Source organism: Pygoscelis adeliae, unplaced genomic scaffold, assembly GCF_000699105.1.
Source record: "Pygoscelis adeliae isolate BGI_AS28 unplaced genomic scaffold, ASM69910v1 Scaffold160, whole genome shotgun sequence".
NCBI classification, from domain to species: domain Eukaryota; kingdom Metazoa; phylum Chordata; class Aves; order Sphenisciformes; family Spheniscidae; genus Pygoscelis; species Pygoscelis adeliae.
In genome coordinates, this window is record NW_008824035.1 from 6064479 (window position 1) to 6080400 (window position 15922).

A 15922-nucleotide genomic window follows, 5' to 3' on the forward strand; every position below is an offset into this window, starting at 1 on the left:
GTACGGTCAGCAGAGAGAGAGACTTCCAGGGCTTGATTGTTCACTTGGCAGCCTCTAACAAACCTAGGGTAATTCCATGCCTGACTGGGTTTAAGCAGGATGGATTCAGGCCAGAGCATTTATAAAAAGGACAGTAGCAGACTTCAATAGCTGAATATTTGCACTTGCTCGGAGCCTTACAATTTCTGTTTGCCTGTGATCAGAAAAAAAACTGAAATTTCACAATTTCCTTTATGAGGAAAAAAAGGAAAAAACACCTCACCAAAACATTTAATATTAGCAGTACTGAAACTTTTAGGTTTGACTCGTTTGTTAAACATAAAAAACTAGACATGCTATAGGAAATTTAATTAATTTTTTATACCAGTTCAAAACACAAAGGAAATTAAGTTTTTTGCATTCAAAACCTTACTGAAAATGCTTTACGAAACATTTTCATCTCCACAACTTCACAAGCCATTTCTGAGCAGCTTTATTTCAGTTTTCTTTAGGCATTCTTATCTGACTTCAGCGTTAACGGACAGCATTATCCAGCTGCTCTCTTTTTCCTGGAAAACTGCACTGTGGGCTCTCCTTTTTTGTATTTTGGCTGACATGGGGATTTTTCTGAGGTCATGAAACCTAAAGAGATGAGAAAAAACTTAATGCCACATCCTGAGGGGAGAGAATCCTTGACAGAGAAGGGGAGGCTGTAATACTGAGAAGCAGAAGCCTGAGTACATGATGGGGTGAAAGAAGTCCTGCGTGTAATGACTGAGCAGCTTTTGCTTCTTCACAGCTTCTTCTGTTTCACCCCCAGGCCTGGCATGGTACCCTGAGCATTCTGTTTGATTTATATTATGGATCCGTATTTTCTATTTTTGCTATTCTTTTTGTGGCTATTATTTCTTACTGTGGTCCGGGGCAGATACAGCACACGATTTGTTAGTGGCAGATTCAAATCTCTTGCTGAATACTCTGTGCAGCCTGAGATTTTTAGGGTGTGGATAAAAAGCTTTCCAGTGAGTTGTACTTTTAAAAATGAAGACAGGAGCAAAATCTTTGCTCATCAGCGATCCAGTGAAAATCCAAGGCGGTGTTTCTCTGTCATTCTTCCATGTGCTGTATGGGTTTCACTTTTAATTAATCCAGGCTGTTTGGTTTCTGTCAGAAGTCTATAAGCTTCTCTGTTAATTTGCTGATGAATCCCCTACTGAGTTATAATTATAATCTTCATTGTGATCCTTCTTACAATGACAAAGGAGATAGGGTTTTGGCATCAGCATAACCTGACATCAGTAATATTGTAAACGTTAGAATGAGCTCTTCTTTTAAGTATTTTGTAAACACCTTCAAAATTACAAAAACATTGTGATGATTAAACAAGTGATTGATAGGTCAGTGTTTACATTAAATTATTCCCATCGCAGTTGCTTCATGGGTGGCATATGAAGAGCAGGCAACTACCATTTTCTTTATATTGCAGGTACTGTAGCTGTAGTCCTTACATCCAAGCAGGAATCTCTCAGGAAGAATGAGCCTTTTCAGTTTTCACCACCTCAGTGCCTGTGAGCTGCTGAGATCATCTCAATCAGCTGGGATCCATTTCAGAAGACTGAAGCTGAAGATGGCTTGAATCCTTCCCCCCTCCCTCTGCAGCAGGCATTTCATGCTAACCAAAGCAAAGCCTACAAAATGAGTTATGAATCAAGTCAGCTTAACTGCCTAGGAGCACCGGAGTATTTCTGGAAGATCAGAGCGAGTCCCTCTTCTGGTTTTATTAACACCCCATGGTGCTGGAGAGGTTTTTCTCATGTTAAGAGCTAACTTATTTGGGGCTTGCAGCCTACCCTAATCCTAATTTTTGATTCTGAGATATATTCACCTAAGACACAGTATCACCCAGACAAACTGACATTTAAAGAGCTCTCTTACAGAAGTAGGGAACGTACTACCATCAAGTAAGATGTCATCCATCAGACTGAAAGGTGAAATTTTTGTCTGGGCAGCTGCAGGATGAAGTTTTTACTGTGCTTGTCATTACTGTGATATGAAAGGTTTACATTTCATAAATGGTAAGTAAAACAGCTATTGAATCACAAAATTGCTGAGGCTGGAAGGTACCTCTGGGGATACCAGAGGGTTTTGTCTAGTCCAAACCCCTGCTCAATGCAGGGTCATCTGGAGCAGGTTGTCCAGGACCGTATGCAGTCAGGTTTTTAACATCGCCAATGAAGGAGACGCCACAAGCTTTCTAGGCAACCTGTTCCACTGTTTGACCACTTTCACAGAAAAAAAAAAAAGGTTTTTTTTAATATTTAAGTTGAACTTCCTGTATTTCAATTTGTGCCCACTGACTCTTATCATCACATTACATACAAGCTCCTCATTTTCTAGCACAGAGAAGTGTAGCCAAGGGAACTGTGCCTATCATTACTGTTTCATAAGACATAACTGTATTTAAACATAAAATTGCATCTCTAGTCTGGAAAGTAACTGCATAGAAGAGGCAGTGTGGATGGTGCATAGATTTCCCTCGTTTTCAGTACTGTTCCCAGTGTTTGACATAGGCTTTTCCAAAGAATCTATGCTCCTAATTTCTAAATGCATGCTGGTCCCTGAGAACCCAAGTCTTGTAGGCTGCAGCTAAAAAACACACTAAAGAGTGCCAGGAGGCAGCTCTGGGCACTGACCTACACTGGCTGCGCTGACCGACCATTAGCCAGGTCCCCAGTTTTGTCTGTGCCAACTAGTTCTCACCCAGAAAATTCCCAGCCTGGTTTAGGCACAGGCCAGAGATCATTTCCACTGGATATTTTGGATGACCCCCCATGGTTTGGAAGCATAAAAAGGTCTGCAGCATGGATGTGAGCTGTGTGGAGCCCGCTGGCCTCAGAAGAGAAACAAACCCTTGTGCAGATGTAGCTGTGGACCTTACACAGCTCAGCATTTTGCAACTTGACTGCCTACCTTGTTCTCCTAAAAAACCACACTCTTAGGACAAGAAAATCACGTCTAGTTCCTTTCTCTCATAGAACAGTTTTAAATATGCTCAAAAGTATTGGTGTTGACCTTGTGCCCAACTACGGCTCTTCAAACTGAGTAACTGATACACCCCACGTGATCTCTCATCATTTCTACCTACTTAACTTCACCATCATGTCAGAGACTATACAAATATTTTCATGTGCTGAAATCTCAGACACACCAGGCTGCTCTGAAGGAGCAAGGATAGCACAGCTCCCCATAGGTTGGCGCAGCCGCTTGTGGAGGCTGAGATTTGATATCAAAACTGGAGAATAAACACCATGAAGTCCTGCAGCGCACAACAACCTCCAAACAGAGACCCCAGGCTTACGTGGGGTCCTCACCAACCTGAAACCGAGGTCGGAGACCAGCCTGGGCAGCGAGGTGGCCTCATCCACCAGCCAGGCAGGCAGCCTGACAGGGTGCTGGGGGCATGGGGGGTACGGGGACCTTGGCCCCGTGGAGCTGGGCTGCCTCAGCAGCCAACCAGCAATGAATCAGCAGTGAACCAGCAGGTGCTGTTTGCCTGCTAGCTGGGGCTTCTGCTGGAAAGTCCACCAAAGAGATGCAGGCTGATGCCTTTAACCCTTAAGAGATGGCTGGAGGTCTGTTAGGTCCCACTACTGCAACCAGCAGGAAGGGGAGGAAGCAGGTACCCCCGTTAGTCCTAACCAGGGGCTGGACTGTGCCCACGCACACTTGCTGGTCAGGGGGCAAGTGGGAAGGAGGACTCCTGCCTCCTTGCATCCGGGAAAACAAGGTGACCCTTCCCCACACAACACCAAATCAGAAACGTGGTGGAAAAAGGTTCTCCAAAACTGCTCAACCACAGTGACTTCAACAGGAGATAGAGAACAGCATCGCTTTGCTGCAAGGAACAATTTTCACAGAGTAAGGGTACAAATCCTTTGAATCAAGGGAGACAAATAAAAATTAGTGATTTATGGTGTTTTGCACAATAATATAGGTGGGTTTCTCCACTCCTAAATGCCCCCCCCCAAAAAACCCCAATTTTGTACATAATGCTTATGCACAACCAGGGTGCTTCTCTGTTACACAAATTCATCAGAAAGGGTCTGGGACAGTGTCTCTGCACTGATCTTTCTGGAGAGGAGAAAAGAGAGGATGAAAACAGTGAAAGGTTTATTTTGACATCCTTAGTAATATTTTAAATTTAAAATGTTCTCATTTTAACTCATTAAGTTTACTGACAACTGAAAACCCACCAAATTATTGTATTTAAGGTTTTTTTTGATTGCTGGCAGATTAAAACCCGATATTAAGGAATCAGTTATTCAACATAAAATGCAGTCACCACAACCTATTTGCATTACAGTAGATTCAACTGGTCTCACTTTGCAGTTGCCATGGGCAGCAAAACATCAGGGGCAAAATCTTTAGCGGCTCTTTATCGTGTGAGTGACTTGAGCTTGTGAGAAGCCTACCTCTTCTGGTTTGCCTAAGGCACCAAAATACCCCAGAGCCAGCATCCACTACAACCAGAATGTAATTACACAGTGGAAGCACACTATCTGGCACTCATATGAACAGTCAGAGCCTGAAAACAAGTCTTGCTCTCAATTTTTCTGGAAAGCACAAACAGTAATCTAGGAGAAAGAGTATCAATTTAATCAATTTCATTGTGGAAAATACAGACAAAGTACAGAAAAGGTAGACTCTTCTCTAAAGGCTTAGACACATTCGTATCTGAGTCATAGATTCTATAAAAATGAGTTTTAACTGTATTCCTACTTTTGATCTTGCTAGGAGTGAGTTTGAAGAAAAGTCAGGCTCTAACCCCTCCAGGGATTTGGGGAAAACCACTGGCATGCAGGTGAAATGTAGTAATAACCTAACAGATTTTAGTTGGAAATTATAAATTGCAGTCCAACTTTAATATAATTCCACTCCTTCTCTTATAACCTTACTTGCCTATTTCCAAAAATTTTCAACATGCTTATTTAGAAAAAAGCATTTAGCAATTCACCAGAACTAGTGGTAAGGAACTACACCTGCGTGTCACCAGGGGGAGCTTGGATGCCAAAAATCCCATTGACTTATTTTTAATAACTCAGCTTTCTTGGGGATTGCAAGGAGATTGAAAGCTGAGTTTACATAATTTCTCCTCATTCCTGAAAGAAAGGAAAAACCTGCTGCCTACCTTTGCCTTTGGAGGGGAAGGCTAACCTGTGGGTACGCTGTTATTCTGGGATACAGGCAACTGCTTGCTCTGCCACCCCAGTCATTCAGCCCCTCTCTTCAGTGGTGTTTCCACTGCCTTCAGCTCATCTCCATTCAACTGGCCTCATCTTTCTTGAGTGTAATGTCTCAAACCGGACACTGTCCCAGCTAAGCTGGGTAGACGTGCATGGGTTTCCTATGCCTTACCAGCTGCTCTCCAGGTACAAATGCAGGTCTGGTGTGTCCTGCGTCCCTGTCACCCAGAAAGATGCCATTGCAGCAAGTAGCCCACAAACCTGCACCGTTTCCAGGGTTTACCAGACACGTGTTTACATGTACTTCTCGCTGTGTGCGCAACATATGCAGTAAAGGTGCACCTTGAACTGAGAGCAAACATTTTAGGTTTCTTTTTTTGCTTCTGAGTGGTCATTAGATCCCACAATTCCTTTAAATGTATTCTTAAAATTAGTTACCCTGTAGATTGCTTGGAGCCTGCTGACAATCTCCTTTGGTTGTAAAAGACCCATGGAATAACATTGGTTCACAAGTTGGGTGAGTGCTGAAAAATCTGAAAAATCTTCCCACTCTTGCAAGAAAAATTAGCAGCTACACTAGATGAGAGCTTTTTAAACAACATCCTTCTGGCCTATGCAGCTCACAGGAAAATGAATCCCTTTTCAGATCCATATGCTTGCTGCAGTATTTCCTGTGTTTTTCTGGTCACATTCACACACATAATTCATGCGAGTGTTCAGTCCTAGCTGCGAGCCTGAAAGGATGTGGTTGAAATCTTCAGGCTGCTCATGTTCTTGTCTCCATGCCAAAGCTCTGGTGGATGGTTTTGGGAACTCTGTGTTCCTGCTAAACTGGGCAATGTCACATCCCAAGGGGTGAAGGAAGGCAGAAATTATTGAGGGGAGGAGAACCACTTGGCCTTCTCTAGAAAATTTTTGTTTTTCAACAAATTCAGACTAATAGGCATCCACTTCAAAAGGAAAAAAAATCAAATCACGAAAAAATCAGACAACATCTCTACCACAAGAAACCCAACACAGATGGTGCCTGAGAATCAGAAGCAAGTTTTCTCTTAGCCTTATTTTGGTCTAACCGCAGAAATAAGGACCACATTGTTCAGAGACAGAGATATCACAAAGCTAGCATACTACTTGGACATTTGCTTGGGTCAGGGTGAAACCTGATGGTAGAAAGTAAAATAACTCATGTCAAGCTACTGCCCACGGAAGAGCAGCTTGTGGGTAGGAGCCGCTCTCGAGGAAATCATTGCATTTTTCAAACCTCCCAGCCCTGATCCCAGGAGAAGTGAGTGTGGGTGGTGGGAGCTCTGCTGACAGGCTGCGAGCCTGTGCCTACCTACACATGCTCACAAGGACCAGCACAGTTGATGGAGTCTTAGCTGGAAGGTCGTGGGATGATTTTGCTGTACCAGTCACTGCTCAATCCATGGTGGTGCCGTTCACACTATACAAATTCACTATGAACCTTGCACTTGCCTGTAGCTTGTCATGCTGTCTTTTGGCAGCTTTGCCTTTTGGGGGTGGAGACCTCTATAAATGAAATCTGAATTTGTGGAGAGGAGGCATTAATAGACGTAGAGGAACTATAGAAATATGCAGTTAGATACAAACACAGGGAAGGCTTTTCTTTTAAGGGTAGATTAAATGAGACATGAGCCCGCATACCATGGAGGCTTTTTGGAAAAATACTACTTAGAGAGGTACCTCTGTAGTTATACCTGTGTATTTGTCATTACACCGTACCTATCTCTATCTCCAGAAGATCCCAGTATAAACTGAGTGAGCTCCCCCACTGTCTCCCCACATGCCAGACCCCCTGGCATGGCCGTAGGAGGAGCGTGCTTTCCCCAGCAGGGCTGATTTGTGGCACAGAGCAGAGGAGGGGTGAGGACCTGACAAATACACTTGCCTCCGCTGTACGCGTGATCCTGCAGCTCCTGTCCAGGAGCCCAGCAGATGTCAAATGCTGAACAGGAGCAGCAGTGGGAGTAGGCAGAGCCTGCTCCCATGTAATCTAGGCCTTCATTTGGTCATCTTGCTTGGGATCGAATTCAGGATTTTAAATGCTTGAGAAGAAACAAAGGGGCAATTATTATTTATTACAATAGGACTCGCTGGAGTCAGTGTCTGCCATGTGGCTTAGTTGTTAACCTCCAGCATACAACATACAGCTAAAGCCAGGAAATAAAATTTAATGCCCTGCCAAATGACTGGCTTCATAAGAACCTTACATTTTCTCCTACAAAAATATTATCTTTTCTTCAAAAGCTGTTTCAATTCAGAGCACAACACTGCCAAAACCTTTGGAATTTCACTATAAATATGTCTTATGTAAGTAAGTAACCAGAACAACACATGTTGCCCTTCCTGGGCTTTCTACTTTATATTTTAAAATAAGTACTATGTCTCCCACATTCTCTTTCTATAATATTTTATGGCGTTATCTCTTAAAAGGTTGACTTTTTAATGTTGTCTGTTACTGCTTAGAAGCAATTAATAATACTATGATGTTTACGCTGCTCTATATTTAGTACAACAATGCTTAATAACACTATTTTCAAGTCATAAATGCTGTTTCAAAGGCATTTGTAAGATTATCCTTCTATCATAAAAATAAAGTCATACCCTTAAAAAGAGGTCAGTTTAGTATTCATTGCGTGAAGATTAGAAAGAACTGTCAGATATGTGGACTTCACGCTGAACCGAATGAAGTCAGTGGAAATACTCCCCTAGACTTCAGTCCGTGTTGGATCAGGCCCTTAAACCACACGCGGTAATTTAGGGACCGATGTTAGTGCTCGGCACAATCTTTTCTTTTTCACACGCCAGGTAATAGTGGCAGATGACAAGTTATAACACAAACGTCCCAGCTTTGCTGTAGAGCAGATGTCAAGCTTAATCTCCACTGAACACCTCGGTCTCTCTAACGGTACTGTGGTATTTATTGCAGCCAAGGCCAGAGCCATTTTGAAGCAGAAGCCGCCAGCTGTGTGAAATGAAACGTATTCAAAGCTGCCAACAGTAAGAAATTAAAAACAGACTGCGGTGGCGTTTGCCAACTTTTTGGGCAGTAGCAGAACGGTGGCAGCCAACTGAACTTGAGATGGCAGCAATCTAATGTATCCCATTCACCAACTCAGTGATTCACTAATTCATTTAGCTCTTTTTTTTTTTTTTTCCAAATTGTATCTACTGTCATCATACTACTGTACAAGTCTGAGGAAGGAGAGAGGAGGGTAGAGAGTGAGAAAAAGAGACCAATCACTGGAAGGTAGCATCTTGAAAAAGAACAGTCCCATAGCCAGAAAATCTGTTCAAGGCCATACTACATTAAGTGGTGTGTTTGCATCGAGGTGCAGTCTGACTAAGATGTGGGTAAGAATGGTATATAAAGGAAGAGAAGAACTAGTTTTGAAACCAAAGCTGTGCCTTTCTTTTGTGACCTGGTTAGGCAAAAGGAAAAAAGGTAATGATACAAGACTGCAGCATGAATTTTCTCTTCCCAGTACTTCAAGAGCTCCTGGCAGTCGTGGGACTACCACCCGTGACACTAAATGCACTGATGGTGCTTTGTCACATCACAACATATGAACAAACAAGAGCAGTGCACATGAATAATAAGGCAGATCTTTGCCTTCTGTTATCCAGGAAACAACATATTGAGATAGATCTTCTACCTAAAAGGACTGGATTGAAGAACGGATGTCACCAGGCTAAAGACAAGATGTTGCTCCAGGAACACTGCAGCACTGCTAAGGGATTAGAGGAGGACTCGGCCCCGACCTCAGGGATTACTTCAGCTACTGGCCGGTGCCTGCTTTTGTGGAGCAGTCCTAGTCATCCACCCAGTATTTATCACAGTCCTTTAGCCCACTGGAAAATCAAGGAGGTCTGAAATACACATTCAGGACTGACAGGATAGTTGAAAACCATCTCCTTCTTTTGTTTTGGCCTCGTGGCTCATGTGCAGCACAGTCACGTTAAAAAGAAAAAAAGGTAGGTGCTTTGTCATCATTGGAGAGATTGGGAAAATGTAATTCCCTGAGCCAGTGACTTACCCACGTAAGAAAAGTCTGACTGAGCACCAGCTCAGTCTGTGAATTTTGACAAACCTAGGCTTGATGTTCAGAAAACTATGTAAGATGTGTTTTATTGTGGCTAACATTAATTTCCTAAAAATTAAATTTAAGCCAGTGTATGAAGCAGAAATCACACAAAGACACAGTATTTTTCTTTGTAGTACAATATGATGTTTCTTGTTCTTATGCTGATGTGCTTAGCTAATGCTAGAAGCTCTTCACAGAGTTTGCCATATAAGAGGGCAGGCTGTAAAATGATACAAGTTTCTGTAGTCACTGCTTAAGACTTACAAACTTTATTCCTCTGCCACTTAAAGTAAATTTAGCCTGAGATTTTTGTTTCACGACAATTCTCGTGGGCTCCGAACTCAGTGCTTACCACACTAACAATAATCCTTTATGTCTCCAGACTCTATCTGTGTTCCTTGTTAACCTTCAGTCACAAAGTAATGAGATGCATCAGACATCATCAAGCTGGCCTAAGGGGTTACAAATTTGGATGATGGCCACATACTGTACTAATTGCTTCTAATAAATTACATATTTCAGGAGGGACATCATGATTTTAATCATTTATTCTGCATGTTGTTTCCTTTGGAGAGAAGAACAACCAGGCACTAAACAAGCTGAGCATCAGAAATTCATGGCAGAAGCTAGAAAGAGCTCATTTAATATCAACCATCATTGTAAATACTAGAATTATGCATGTATCAAATCCCTGGGTCTGCACACTTTGGGAACAGCCAGTGAGTCCTGGTTGTTTTAATGAGTCAAACCAAAATGATGTCTTTGAACGTTCCTTAGATTTATAACAACTCAGATTTAATCCCATTTCAAATGTTGTAGCTGGGGCCTAGCTCAAGAAAAAGTCTTTGTTTCTATGCAGAGAAAAATACATTAAGAGGGGAATTTAAAGGATGTATTTCCCAAAAGGCTGAGAGGGAAAACAGTCACATGTACCTTTCACCTCTGTGGGGAAAGACTTTAATTATGATTTGATGACAGCTAATTGCAAAGGTGGTCCAGTGAACACAGAAAGCTGCAAGAACTTTCTTTAAAGCCCGCTGAAATTAGTAGGATCTTGATGCTGATCTAAATAGCCTCCTGCAGGGTAAACTAGGATGAGTGAAGGTTTCCTATTTCCCTGACCTCTAGCACACTAACACCAGCGGAGTCAATGAAATCCTCAAACCACTCGGGAATGCACTTCCTTCACGGGGGGAGACCTTGGTGGTATTTAAATAGCTGCTAGTATTAATAACAATAGCTGGTAGATAATGTGGAGACCTGGGAGCTCTAGGGAGGGATGCAGGTTTGGGAACAGCTCAGGCTGTCTTCTGTTTGTCTTTGTAAACCTTGTTTCCTGTCACTTCAGTCTGCATTTCCTTTCAAGGATGAGCTGATATACCAAACAAAACGTGACTATCTAGGTAAAAGGAAACCTGCCTCGGTACAAAGTATGCCTTGGGATGGAAGGTTGCAGTTGTAGCTCTGAGACTCAAATGTGCTCTTTTGATTTTCTAGTGGTAATGAGATGCCAAGGAACCACCATTACCTGAGATAAGTGCAATCTGCTTCTGCCTTGGCAGTCTAAGCTGCCTTCCACTTGGTCCCTCTCTACCTGGGAGGGTTATTGTCCCATTTTAGACTTCTCTGGCGAGTGTGAGGGAAAAAGGGTGAGAATCCAGCAAGGCTTCCAGGGGCTCCTCTAACCCACCAACCAGAACAATGAAGATATCTCTAAGGATGCTATTTGTGGATGGATGGATGGATGGATGGATGGATGGATGGATGGATGGATGGATATTTGTGCTAAAACAGTTGGACTACTTTGTACAGAGGAAAAAGACCAAAAGCTTTTTCTTGGTTTTGTCATACAGAATGAGAAACAGATTAGTAAATAACAGAAACAGGCCTTACACAATGAGAATTGACTGGAAAAGAATGCCCTAGGTAAAACTGGTGACTCTTCAAATTGAGAAACCTTCCTCTGGTTGTTTTTATGGTGTTTTTCATAGGGAGGTTCAAGCCAACCTCTGTGCATGAAGAAGAGCTTAAAATGAAAGAAAGTGATGGAGATTCAAGATTAGCATATTAGAACATTGGAAGTTATAGAAGGATGAGAGAATTTGAAGTTCAGACATAAAAGCCCAAGAGTAACAGAAGGAAAAAGTGACACAAACAGGGGAAATAGACGTGATGAATCCTCAGTTAAGAGTGTTGCTCTACCTAGAAAACAATGTGAGAAGAGGTAAATCACAACATACAGAAAACATGATGGGTTAATTTGGTGCAATCTCAGATAGTGACTTTTGCCAACAGTGCATGCTACGTAAGAGTGTGGAATTAACAAACGTTAGTGTAGCAGGGTTAGGAAAAGAAATATTTTTGAAAGCAAAATGGAAAACCTCTTTGACATCCATTAGGTTTGGTAATATAATACTAACAAGAACACTGCACTGAGCTGTTATCTGGTTTGCTGTCTGATTCGCTCTCCAGATTACCACTTAAATCAATAGCTCTCACATTGATTTTTCCAGCACACTGTATTCCTGTAAAAAGAACAATGCTCTGAGATGAGTCAGCTATTTGCTCCGTCTGTAGGGACTCTGGTGCATTTTCGTTTAGGAAAATAAAAGCAGGAGCCAAAGTACACACAAGTATATAGTAATAGGAACCTGCCTGGTGCACCATAACACGACACTGGCTCTGCAGACCCATGGGTTTGCTACAGCTTGCTGCAGCAACTACAGACCCACCTCGAGCTAGAACAAGCCGTTGTAAGGATGGAACCAAAATATTTGGGGGCAATGTTAGACAAATAATAATATAGTCTTTCAGTTTACCTGACTGCTATGGCAGAGGGGAAAAATTTGCCCACATTAACTAAGAAGCTGATCTCCATATATTTACCATGACATGTAGAACACCAGCAATACTGCATTTTCATTTACTTTAGATAATTTCATGTATTTGCATATTCCATGTAACATGTACTATAGTCTTGGTACTGTAACTGGTCATCACTCTTGTCTGATGTTGCTTCCACTCATTTTAACCATGTTAACAATTTCTAATTTTGTTTGTAATCACAACATGCAGCTTCATTTACTCTTGTTTTCTCTCTTGCTTAGCCACGAATTCATGAAACCAGCAACTCTTCTCTCACACAGTTTTGTAATTATTTCAAGAAACTTGCAAGAAGTGCAGCAAAAATGTTTTCAGTTCAAAGAAGAAATAATAATCTCAAGAGCTACTTGGAGATTTGGAGGCAGGCTGAAGCATGACTCTCCCCACGGTTTCTCTCGACCACCTCTCTGCTGCAGGCATAGAGCGAAGCGTGTGCCATTGTCCCTCGTCTCTCCCACAGCTCTGCGCGTGTGTCTGCTGTCTTGGCTTCCAGGCTCCACACCCGCCTGAGAGCTTGGCTTATTTCTGGTAACTTTGAATTAACAGCAGCTAAAAACTACTAAAATGCCAGAGAAATGTAACAAATGGAAATGTTAGTCCCTCTTTTCCACTACAAGTTCTGTTTTATAGAGATTTATTATCTTCATCTTCGAATGTAAGGTACTGAATCTGGTCTAACCCATCTTCTATTAATAACAGCCCTGGAGGATATGGAGCAGCCAAAGGGGGTGTAAAGGAGAGAGGCTCAGTATGCAGAATCTCATTCTCTACTGTATGTTGAAGACCATATTGTGAATATTCTGAAGGAGAAACAGCCCACAGGAAATAAACATGTGCAAAGCTGTGGGAATAGTGTGTAATTATGAAGCCTGTTATTCTGAAAATACTGCTGAATATTGCTGTCTTCAACTGCTATAAAACTAGAATCATTACAAAAACTCTGTATTTCTCAGTAATGCTTTCATAACATTGTGTATTTCACACTGCTACATGTTTGCCTTCTAATCTCTTAGTCTAAGCAAAATAACATTCATGTTTTCATAACAATGAAGAGGAAGGAATAATGAATTTTCTACTTCAAGTAATTTTTAAATAAAAGGGATAGTATTTATGGCAGTTACAGTATGGTAAATCTGGAGCAATCCAGCCTGTTTATAGGAAGCGTTATGAACTTCCAGGTGTCCACCTGTGTATCTGGGAATACTGTGTAGTTTAGGGTGTTAAGATATCGAGGAGAGGCATTTTGTGCTTTGCTTTCTTCCATTTACAAGATATTTCAGGTTAGTTGTGATCTATCTTGAATCACTTACTTACTTTCCTACTTTCCTACTGGTCCCTGGGAATTAAGTTGATGTAGAAGCAAACTATGCCAGGTACTTCCCCAGGTCTCAGCAGGGTATTAAAGGTAACACTGAGTAGGCTGCAGTCCTTGAGAGGAGATATAAAGACCTGTTTCACAGAGCACTTCATTTGCACAGTATTTAATTTAGGCTTGTACAGCAAAATAATACAGCAGTGAGATCAATAGGTATTATTGCTACCCATGCAAAGCTTCTTCCTTCCACAAATTATCATAATTGACTGTAATAATCTTATTTCTAATATCCAGTACACAAACTTTAGCCCATTTTGACAAACAGATAGTAAGTCTTGTGCGGCACCTGAGTGATGTTTTAACTGTTGCTAAGACAAGTACTAGAGAACTGAAGCTGCAGAATGAGATACGTCAAACTGGCTGGTGTGGTAAAGTACCTAACAACAGCGGCAGTACTTCACACAAGTAGTCAGATACCCTACCTTTTTTGCCAGGTAATAAATTGTGTTAAGCAGAAGGAATGGAAATGGAGGCTATTCATTATCTATCAAGAGACACCTGGCAGGATAGCCTTTGGTTTGCAGTCTGAAAATGATCCTGCACTGACAAGGGTCAGGCTGAAGTGCTGGTGAATCACTGTAGACCTTGCTTCACTGCAAGCATGGTCAAGTCAAACTCTGTTTAGAGTCATTTGAGAAACAAGGTCTAAATGTAGCTGTTCTGATCCCAGTTAATATTTCTGCTGTTTTTATGTTCATTCCTGAAAAGCATGTAAGCCCTTAAAACATTTACCAGGATTTCTCATTTCCCCCTGTCTTCACAAGAAAGGCTTCACACTTCCTATGATCAGATACCCAGCCCACAACTTTGGCTATTCTCCTTTTCACAGCTGCCTGGAAAGCGAGGCAGAACATACGGGAGTGGTTTAAATAAGAAACAGAGACCTGTATGGAGCCAGCACTGCCAAAACATATGTATTCTAGGAGTTCTTTTCAATGTTTGGGATGGAATTATCTGTTATCGCAAACGAATAAATGTATCGGGGCTTTGCAAAAAAATAAGCTTTAAAAAAAAAATAAAATTTTGCCACTGCTGCGAGATTCTGTGGTGAGGATAAATAGATGGTCAGTATCAGGCAGATGGTCAATGCCAGATAGTCACTTCGAAGTGTGAAAACAGCGATGGCTAAGCATGAACGTTTCACAGCTGTGCTGCTCATGGGCAGAGGGCCATTGCTCACGCCCCAGTGCTTCCTCTGCAAGAGAAGACACAAAGCCACGGCGCAAGGGGAGCGTGCCCTGCCAGGGCAGAGACAGTACCTGCACAGTACCTTTGAGGGCAGGCGGGGTGAAGACGCTCTGCTTCCTTTGCTTGGGAGAGGCGCTCTGGGACTGGGGAGGGACAAAACACAGAGAGAGGCAGTAAGAGACGGGCACGGGGAGACTTTTCTGTTCATGACAGCTCCGGGTCTTGCCCCACAGCTGCTTTCAGAGGGTGCACACACCAATCTGAGAAGTTTCCAAGAAAATTATATTGTATAAATCTGATGCCAGCTCCCGGGCTTTCATGAACACAGGGAAAACTAAGGTTAGATGGAAAAAAAAATGTTTAATGGACAACCTTTCTGGCTCCCAGGCAAAACAAAACTCAATACTACTGAAAATTACCCTTCACCCTAAAAAAATATTGTTAAGCATAGTATTAAGATAGCCTGTGCTTTTAACAGTCTATGTAACTGATTCTCATAAGGCAAATAAAGGTTTCCATATACTAAAATCGTTGCAGGTTTTACATTAACCAATATTCCAACTAAATACAGTGTAATGAATGATTATATGTATAGGTAAGATAGTACTGAAATTATTAATATATAAATTTTTACATAAATAAATGGAAGATCCCTCCCCCTGCACTTTTTCGATGTGTTCTATTATTCCTAAAATAATAATTTCAGCAACTAATCACTCAGCCTTTAACTGGGCCTGATTTAAGTGATATATTTTGACACAGTTACACTTTTTATTGCCCCAAAATCACATCTATGCACAAAAGATAAATTATTCCAAAATGATGGGAGTAAAATTACACATAGACTAATAGTAGTATAATTATACCAATGTGTAGTTAGCAAAAACTAACTGGAATACATTCCAATGCTAAAGCAGAGCAACTTTTGCAACATGAAAGCAGCTAAATTGGTGTCCATATTATACCAACATGAAATATGTCCATATACAAAGGATAATAAAACTACATAAGGTGACACACATAGCTAGCTTTTGAAGACATAAGCACCATATCACATTCCTAAGAAAAAGATTTTTAAAAAGCTGTGTGTAGGCAAACTTTAATTTTTCTCATCTAATCAATTTCTAGTTGTATTTGGTCATAACGAT

At 41.5% G+C, this 15922-nt stretch overlaps 1 protein-coding gene across 1 annotated transcript in view; it reads right to left on the bottom strand.

Annotated features, from left to right (window-relative positions):
• Nucleotides 1-15922, bottom strand: part of PPP1R1C (protein phosphatase 1, regulatory (inhibitor) subunit 1C) — a 55510-nt gene that overhangs the window by 15118 nt on the left and 24470 nt on the right. Inside the window, exon 4 of the mRNA XM_009332260.1 lies at nt 14857-14917. Coding sequence (XP_009330535.1) covers nt 14857-14917 — 61 coding nt within the window. The remainder of the gene's footprint in view (nt 1-14856; nt 14918-15922) is intronic.